Source organism: Apis dorsata, unplaced genomic scaffold (genome assembly GCF_000469605.1).
Source record: "Apis dorsata unplaced genomic scaffold, Apis dorsata 1.3 scaffold_563, whole genome shotgun sequence".
Lineage (NCBI taxonomy): Eukaryota > Metazoa > Arthropoda > Insecta > Hymenoptera > Apidae > Apis > Apis dorsata.
In genome coordinates, this window is record NW_006263775.1 from 261422 (window position 1) to 272069 (window position 10648).

At 25.7% G+C, this 10648-nt stretch overlaps 1 protein-coding gene across 12 annotated transcripts in view; it reads right to left on the reverse strand.

Annotated features, from left to right (window-relative positions):
- LOC102678780 (peripheral plasma membrane protein CASK) overlaps positions 1–10648 on the reverse strand; it is a 241295-nt gene that overhangs the window by 208188 nt on the left and 22459 nt on the right. For all 12 annotated transcript variants that reach the window (XM_006620907.2, XM_006620909.2, XM_006620906.2 and 9 more), the window contains exons 2-5: positions 10479–10591; positions 8701–8806; positions 5198–5275; positions 228–403 (exon numbers count right to left, since the gene is read on the reverse strand). In XM_006620907.2, coding sequence (XP_006620970.1) covers positions 228–403; positions 5198–5275; positions 8701–8806; positions 10479–10591 — 473 coding nt within the window. The remainder of the gene's footprint in view (positions 1–227; positions 404–5197; positions 5276–8700; positions 8807–10478; positions 10592–10648) is intronic.

Here is a 10648-nt window from a genome sequence, read left to right on the forward strand (position 1 = left end):
ACTTAGTTCGATCAATGTATAACCACTGATTGCAAAGTGGTTATATACACGTTAAATGTAGAAAGGACGAGAAGGAGCGCGAGTATTTGGCGAAGAGAGCTAACGCCGTAGCGGTCGATTCCCTCGAGATGTACGCAGGAAAGAGTACGTTCCCTTGGAACGTGTATGCACGCAGATATAGAAACGTGGAGAGAGAGGTAAGGAGAAAAGAAAGTGTTAAAACATACCGACGCCGTTTGCCTGGGATGACTGAAGTTGCACGGCGACGCTGAAACCGCGTAGCTTCACCGGTGCTGAATTTTCCTTGCCCGCTAAGAGGGCGCACTGGGGCTTTAGATCACGATGAATTATGTCGTTCTCGTGGCAGTAGCGCAACGCCTCCAGGATCTGTCGCATGTAATGGCTGGAAAAACGAAAACTCTTGTTATATCGGTATCCTGCGGGAGATGAGGCAAAAAATATACGTATATGGCCACGCGTTGTCTATTCAGAATAGATGGATGAAAATTTTCTACTCCATCGCGACCTGGCATGATAGCTGAAGCGATATGTCGGTTGAGATTGGTCACAGATTTATATAGAGGAGGAAGATTTAATATAGTGGAGAAAAGAATATTGAAAATTTTGATATGTATACAATATTACAAGTTAAATTGTACATAAGAAGATAATTCATGATTTCTATTTAAATTATATTTCGAATATATGAATATTTATTATCGTAATGTATTAGAACAATCGTTGCAAATTTTCCTAATTAATTTATGTAATTATAATTAATACCCAAATGTTTCATTCTAATTCCTAATACTAATTCCTAATACTAATTGCTGTCATATATTTCCTTAATATGATATAATATGATATAATAGGTTATGAAATTATTCCCTGTATGATCTCTGGATAAAAGCTGTAAATATATATCGAAAGTTTCTAAAGTAGACATTTTTTTATACCAAGACAAGTGAACAAATAATAAAATGAAATACGACAACTTTGAAACCAGGTCAGATAGTTTTGTACATTTATATGTATGTCTAAAGTTAAAATTTTATCAAATATTCTATAAATTGTTATTTTCAAATTTTTATTTTACGACAATAAATATTACAATATTCAAAAACTAATTTAATTTTTAATTTTTATAGGTAATTGAATACGAACAATGAGAACAATAGAACTCGTTTTATATTAAAATAGGAATGCCTATATATATATAGGTATATTGTGGCTGGCATATTGAGAAAGAATTCAAGAGAGAAATAGAAAAAATAATTTCATCGTTTACAAATGCCTAAAAAAAAATCTAACTAAAATACTGTATTATTGATCACATAACAAATTTGTATATTTATATAATATACAATTAGCAAAAATATAAATTTTAAAAAATTTTAAAGAATTGAATTATAAAAAATATTTATTATTTTTTAAAATCATATTCATATTGTTAATAATTTAGAAAATGATTAGCACGAATCGATAGAAAAACTAATAAGAAAATCAATATTAACGCAAATACATAATAATAAACTTTTGATTGATAATATATACTCAATGAATCGAAGATTAATAATTGTGGAAAACACATATTCATAATATATATATCAAGAAATACGAATAGATACGCTATTGTGAATTCATTTAAATTCGGATTAAATCGGAATTATCCTTACTTAAAATTTATTGATTGTTTATTCCATTAAATTGATATAAAATGCCGTTCCAGAATTTGAAATTGATAAACTAATGTCTCAAAATTAAATTTTATCTTCTTATATAATTATTAATCGCATAAAAAATATTTCATTTACGACTACTAAAATGCAAATAAAAATGAATTTTTCTATATTTAATAACTATTATATTTTCATAAAAATTTCATATTTAGAATTATATTCTATATATTATCCTATATATATATATCTAATAAACGAACGATAATGTTTCAAAAAAAGTTTTTTTTTTATTTAAAAATTGATATTTCACCAACTTAATATTCGAAACGAAAATTTATTTTATTTCATGGAAACAAAAATGAATGCAGATTGAAACGATGAAAATAAAATTAACTCGGGGTTAAAATGGTGTAAAAATGTCTATACTTCTTAACCGTATAGGTCAGTCGATTAAGGAAAATGTTAAAGGAATGAGACACCGGTTATTGAAGGTTGACCGAGATATAAAAAACGATGGTTAAAGCTTCGTTCTCGTGTATTTATTGCATATTCGTTAAACTGTCTAGATAACGTCGATTCAATCGACTTTCTGTTAAGAGTGAAACGGTAAACGGATACAATTCGTTAATACAACTATTCACCCCCTTTCATGTACATTTGGAAGACACTGTCGGGTTGATTAACATGTAAACATTTCAATCGAGTTATCGAATATCGAGTGTTCGATGCGATATAAAGTCGAATTGAACGTTGGAGAGGACATAGAATTGAAATAAAACGAGAAACGTTAAATAACTATATTTTTGTGATATGCAATAGAATATATATACGAGGAATTTACGTATCGATTAACAGAAGGATGAAATGTGTTTAAAGTTTCACGTATGCGAAAATATTCCAGAAATATATGAAATATATGAATAAATTTTATAAATATGAAATATATGAATATACAATATATAAATATAATGTATTTTATAGGAATATAATACTGTTAGGAAACGACCTTTTAATTATATTGATAAATTAAGTTCACTTGCAAAACATTGTTTTCGTTAATATATATAAACTTTCAGCTAATTTAAATTATTGACCCATAAAAATTTATAATGTTTTTCAAAAAATGATTTAAATTAATATTACAGCAAAAAATATCGAAAATTATAATTTATGAAGTACAAATTTTTCAACGTTAAATATGATTATTCCTATTGCTTTCAGAATATCGTATAAACGTCACAAATAATTTATTGATATCAAAATGGAGGATGACTTGTACGATTGTTCCCCAAGTAAAGTGAATTCTCAATGGTGTCGAATAATAACTTTGTAACTAGGTTTAATGCATCTCGCGTGTCTAATGTATCTGCAACTTCTAACTTCTGTCGCGGGAAGGTTGCATTTATAACTCGTGTAAACCGCCCCCTTTATTAGACATTTATGTTTTGTGCTATATTGAAATTTTTGTATATATTTTCGGTATCGAATCGAAAAATATTATTCGATGAAAGTTGTGACGTGAAATATTATTTCGACAATTTTTGTATGTAAATATCGTATCTAAATACTCTGTGAATTATATGTCATTGACTAAGCCTAAAGGAATACTGGATGAATATTTATATTACAGAAATTTTGAATATCATGCTACAACAAAATAACTTTTAAATCCTTGATTTCACGGTCTATTCAAAATTGCTAAATCAATTTATGAATGAATACGATTGTACGATATATTGTTACATTTATAATATCATAATAGAAAAGTTGAATGAAAAATAGCGGATTAAAATTTTTTTATGACGTAGCTTTTTACGAAAATTAATTTCAAACATTTGCTAAGTACCTAAAATTATCTATACCTAAAATTATCTTTTCGTAAGCATTATGTTCATACAAATCTTTATGAAAAAGAATTTTATACGTAAGGAAAAAATATTAAAAAATTTTTTCCTAATAATTTCCTAAACTTGTACGATTGAAAATTGAATTTAATATTTAATATTAAAGGCATAGAGAAAAGCTTTCAACAATCAATATATAGAAATAAAAAAAATTTTAAATACATTCTTTTAATTTAGAAATTTGAATCTAATATATGCAAAATGATTTAGAAGCCAATTAATATAAACTAATAAACACTAAAAACAAAATAATTAATTGAAAATTTTAATAATAAAGAAATCCTTGATCTATTTAGTCTATTTTCTTTGATCTTATTTTTAGAGTAAATTAAGTTTTACATTACAATTTTATTTTTATTTATTTTTATATGCATTCTTTACACTAAAATATACTATAAATATAAGACTAAATATTTATAAAAAAATATTACGTGAATATTATTTAAAACTGATAACTAAATATAATTTATATTCTAATTTATAAATTTTCATTTAAATTTTGAATTTAAAATTTAAAATTATGTCAATATATTCTTTAGTTAAAATTACACTAAATATTGATTTCAAGAATTTAAAACAGAAGATAATTGATTCGCTTCGTAAAGTCTGTGCTACAGACATTCAAAGTGATAGCTATGAGTATGATGCGAGCTTGCAAACGACTATGAAGAGAGCAAACGCATTTCAGAGACAGTTTTGGACGTGACATGTGCCTACACTGTCCATCATACTCCTGATTAATCTAGCTCCACTAAATGCAGGTAGATTCAGCAAACAGATAACCAAAACTTCCAGTGAGTAAACATCTCTTACGAAAGCATAATAATGCTACTATGTGATCAAATATCGATAAATAGGAAATATTATAAATCTATTCGTAAGATTTAGATCAAAATCCTGAAATATTGAGATAAATTCATTTTATTTATTATTATTGTAATTTTAATTATATTCTTGCCTCAAAAATACGACTTGGAAATGAAAATATTTCGAAATTTCTATTCTTCTTTTCTAAATTTAATATTTTTTAAATAATTAGTGTTTGCAAAACGTACGATTGTTATAAAGTGAATAATTTTAAAAATATTTTTCTAAAATCAACAAAAATGAAACACAAAGATTCCTATAATTCTCAAATATATATCAATAAAACCATATTTTCGTTCTATAAAAATCTAATTTGATTTTTAAAAAGAATAATCTTTAATATAAAAAGTATTACTAGAAACGTGCCTCAACAATAATTTCTCGTAATTCTCTCAAAAGAGGAAAAGTAAGAAAAGATATCAGGGAAATGAAACTTGATTGGGTCAAGAAAGAAACATAAAAGAAACGGTAAAATTAATTAAGAACAAATGTAATTATTCTCTGAACGATATTAAATAAAATTCTATGGAAATTATTTACGTGAAATTATATCACTCCATCATTGATATACACGATAAAAAGCTATTGCAATTCAGATGAAGTCTACGGTAAATATTTATCCTTTGCTAAGACTATAAAAGACAACGTTCTCTTTATCTCGACTCTGTTCAAAGATACATCCGCAACAAAAGAGACATCTTTAATGCTTGAAATACTTGTGCGTGAACAATGCAAAGATCTTCTTACCTGGCCACAGCTTCACTGTACACGAATCCAGCAGTTGCTCTCCGGACGACCTCGAAGCATAAATCAGAGCCATCCATACTGAAACAGAAACACGACATTAATGCATAATTTACAAGGTATGCAACAATTTATAGGCGCATCGATGAAAAAAGCTCTGGTATTTTGCTACACTTCCAACGTGTGCACGTGTGCACGTGTTTCGAAGGACTTGCATAATGAAAAATGATCTCTGAACTAAATGCATACATAGCATCACGTGTTGTTTTATTTTATTTATTTTTATTTCGAGAGATAAAATAAAAAAAAAATAAAATAAAAGATCTGCCATACGTAAAATCATCAATACGTAAAAATATAGTATAATTTTTCTTTCGCAAAATTGAAATATATACACGTATCATATGATATATTGTCATAATTAAAATTAGAATTAATGGCTTTAAATATTCTGAATAGCTATAAGATTGCGTAAGAATATCACATTAAGATACTAACAAATATAAATTGAAAATTTACAATTCCATCAATAATTATGAGAAATAATGACCTTTTGCAAATTCTCAACTGTTACGAAATATCAGAAATAAATATCTATATATATTCTGCCATTTCACATTTCTGAAGATTATAAATTGTTCCATAATTATGACATAAATATATATAGTTGAAATTATTAGTTTCTGTACATTGTGTATTCACTTTCGAAAACGAAGACAAAATATACAAGTATTGATTATGCGTGAAATAAACATGATTTAAATTAACAAACCACATTGATGATCGACTGTGTTGTGAATTGATTGTGTTAACAATCGTAACGAGGTTTCTTGCCACATTGTATTGTGTGTCCTAATTATTGTGAATTCATTTGAAGCTAATTAGGTCGATTCGTAATGTACAATTTTTACGAAAGAAGTATAGTATAGAACGAGATAGGGAACTAATTGCAAAATTCTATGGCACAAAGATGCTCATTTAATTATAAGAAAGTAAAATTTAATATATAACGAAATTTTGAAGTCATAATTTTTCATTCCAAATAAAAAAATTAATCATACTAATAAAACTTAATATTTTTATAAAATAATTACTAACAATATTTAGCTCCTATATTTTTTATTTAAAACGATTTATAGATAGTAAATTATACAAATGAAATAGAAATGGCTATAATCCCTAAATACTAAACTTCAATTATTGTTATATTTTTTTGAAGTTTAAGCTTATATAAGAAAATATTAAGATTATTCCAATTGTTCTAATATTTTTATTGTAAATATTGATAATAAAATGCAATTAATTAGATAATATTATTCTATCAATCGAAATCTGAAGAGACAACGTTTAAATATCCTGAATATGTTTAAATATGTACATGTAAATAAATAGTGAAGACAATAAAAGACTGCACGTGAATTTACCATTTAAGAACTTTGCGTGCTTCTTGATATATGTATATTAGAACGCGTGGCTAATTCATACAATGTGTGACACTGCTTCGCAGATACTAGACATCCAATTAGAACAACTGCTGACAGAAGCTTGTTTCTTTCCGCAGTGACGATAGAACGATCATATAGGATTATTTCCAGTGAAGTGAATAAGTATTTGAGTTTTATTTGTCACGATATTCTTTTAATTTAAAATTTTTTTATTTACTTAGGATATATTTAATTCGTTAATAATAATCATTAAATCATCGCCCATTATCTATCACTAAAATTAATGTCTTTATCATTAATTTTAAAACTTCAAATTTTAATTATTACGATTATCCATACTATCTAATGCTGAATTATGATTTTGTTATTTAAGATAATTTATCTGGTTTATTCGATTGTTTTGTAAATTATTTTTTGTGAATGAAAAATTGAAACAACAAGCAAATTTTTCATTTAAAAAAATATTAAATAAAAAGATATACGAATCAACACGGTACTCAACGCAAAATAAAGTGTAACTATTTAAAACTAACTGCAAACGATTTAATCCATTAATACAACCATTCCATAACATGGTTTTGCTATTCATTTTTATTTAAAGAATACTTCGTTTTATATATTCCATTTTAATATCAATATATTATTATGTTAAATATCATATAAATATGACAAATTTATCAATTTTTTTTATCTTTTATTATATAAAGAATTCAACTTCAAATAAAACAATGAAATAATGAAACTTATCGAAATATGTAATGATATTCAACTAAATTACAATTGAAAATATTGATAAATTTGGAGAGATTATATTACTAATTAATTAATAACGCGGCAGCTGACAAAAATGGTCAAATATAACTAACTGAAATGTAACTAACTGCAGACCGTGATATTGTATAAACGCAAATTATAACAATTATAATGCAATGATTCTAGAAATTCATATATTATAAAACATGAATGAACATTGTATTTTCAATAATTATATATTATTTAATCGCGAATTAATTTCAATAAAAAAAAGAATCCATAAAAAAAGAGAAAAGATTTTTTAATATATATAATTTTGGCTTCAATTTATCAGTTCAGTAGGACATGATTAAATAATTTTATGATAAAAGGGAGAGACAGTGAAGATGAGTGTGATATAATATCTTTTATAAGGTATATTATATATTTCAGTACATAAGTTATTGTAGCTTGAATCCGTAGCTAAAATAAGCAAACTGCTAAGCGGTGGGTGTATCGGTTATACTCGTATATGTCAGGAACGTGTGCGTTACGTAAAATAAAATTTAAACTTTTATATTATGAAATAAAACAAAATTATATATGAATCCCACATTTCGAATATTTTAGTAATATTAGTTTTGTAAATATTAATGTATTATTATATTTTAATGCATTTTAATATTATATTAAATGCACAATCTTTCTCTCTCTCTCTTTTTTTCTCTTTTTTTATGGTTTAAAATAAAGTTTTTCTTGAAAATTTTTATAAATTAATTTTATTATTAATTTTATCAAGTCATATTTTTCAGCTTTTTAACTTTAAAGTATTAAAGCATTCCCTTTTATTATATCAAAAATATAAAATCGATATATAAAAATGAAATCAAATCTTATCAAGTCTGTTTATCGTGCCTTTCATTTGAAAAAATAATATTTTATATACATCGATTTAATATTTTCTATTTAAAAAATTATGTATTCTAAAATTATATTGAAAAAATTGAATGAAACTGATATACTTGACATATCAAGAACGTATTCGAAAGATCTTTTAAAAAATTATAAACAAATTTTATTAAATTCAAGATCAAGATATCTTTCTTTTTTAATTTCATTTAATTTTTCCTCTCAATATTTAAAACACCCTAAAATATTACATAAAATTCCTTTAAAAATTTAAGATCAATTTATGATGGAAATCTATTCTCATTTTTATTGATGAATTATTAAAATCGAACAGAACTCTGTGAATTGAACATAAAGTTTTGTTCTTCAAAAGAAGAAGAAGGAATAAATTAAAATAAATTAAAATGTGATAATACTTACTATTCGAACACCATATAGAGCATACCCTCCGAGCTGTATGTTTCTAATAACTCTACTATATGGGGATGTTTTAACATGTGACATATCGTGGCCTCTCGTTTCAAATCTGCAACAATCATATTTTTCAAATTAAATTTTTTTTTAAAAATTACGATAAAATATTTGAATTAATGATATTTTGTATTTGTAATTAATAACTAAATATCTCAAAGAAAAAATATAATAATTTAACAAAATTAAAATTAAACGAATTAATGATATTATTTGAATGAAATACTACTTTTAAGATTTTAAGATTTCTAAAGAATTAATGAAAATTATACAACTATATGAAATTATATAAATATAAAATACTAATGAAATTAAGAGATATTCGATAAAAAATTATTTTACAATTAAAAAAAAATTATTACACGGAATACTTTTATGGCTTCTCGTGATTGAAATATAAAGATGGTAAGAAAATATTGGAAAAATATTGGACAGTAATCACGTTAGAAACCGGATCTTATTAAATTGATTTTTATCAGAACTATGACGTTCAAGCGGTCTCTTGAAATCATGTTCTAACTATGACGCATTTTTATAATATTATTAACCTTTAAAGCGATGCATCTCCTTTTTAACTATTATTAGACCTATGTACCTCTTAGATGAACGTATGTAAAAAAGATAATTTTTATTATTAGACACGTAATAAATATACACTGTAAGAAGTGCCACGCCTACGTAGAACTCTGACAATTATATTTTTTATAAACAGATATTAAATTTTTCTTTTAAAAAATGAAAACAGACTCTTTAACTAAATCTTTAACTAAATATTTCACTCCATCTTATTTCTCTCTAAAAATATAAGAAAATATATTTCAAAATAGTTATATAAAGGAAAACCCACCACTTTGAATATCTTATATTTAACTTTCATGGTTAATAATATTAATGTCGAAAGAATAAACTTCAAATATTGTGAAGAATCCTAATTATACGATCAATAATATTGTCAATATTATTTAATATGGGTACGTATGGAACGTCAAAGATTATCTAATAGAGACATAAACTTGTTTTGATAACAAATTTACTCATATTATACGAAGACTGGAAATCAAACAATTTTTTGACAAAAATAAATATTTGTTTCATGTTTTATTTAATATATTTATATAATAATATAAAAAATAGATTAATCTTCTTTTATATATTTATTATTTAAATCATGAAACTATTTGCTTTTTGTACTTTTGCTTTCATTAACTAATTTATATAAATAAATTTTAGTAATCTTAATTCCAGTAATCGTAAATTTCGATATTTCATATTAATTGAAACTAAAAATATAATTTTTATAAAAATATATCGAAAACTATTTGTTGCCCACAAAAAGCTTAAATTTTGCAAAAGAAATTAATTATATATATATATAACATTCGTGTATTACACACCATCGACATCCTCACGCAAGTAATGAAATCTTATTCTCTCAGAAACCGGAAACTTGGCAATAACGATCGCAGTAGGATTTACGGTTCATTTCTGAAATCGGCCGCACGTGTTCCACATTAAAATCCACATTTAGGAGAGACGAATGCAATTTCATTCGAGTCGCACAATGGATTGTGCAGATTCATGGGCTCCGTATGGTGGTGCCGTAAAAGAGAATACGTAAACATGAAATCGAGCAGAGAGAATACGTTTGTTTCGAACAGCCGTGGCGGAAATTAATGGCGGAACAGAGAGGCGTATGCGCGAGATTCCCAATTCCCTCGAGAACTCACCGTTCGTGCTTAGACCGGGGCTGGATGTGAACTTTGCCACGTCCACGATTTTTACCGCGAACGTCTGCCCTGTCTGCCTGTGAATGCATTTCCTTACAACGCTGAATGGTCCCCTGAAAAAGAATATAATAGGTTAAACACGTGTAAACCAAAAAAAAAAAAAAAAAAGA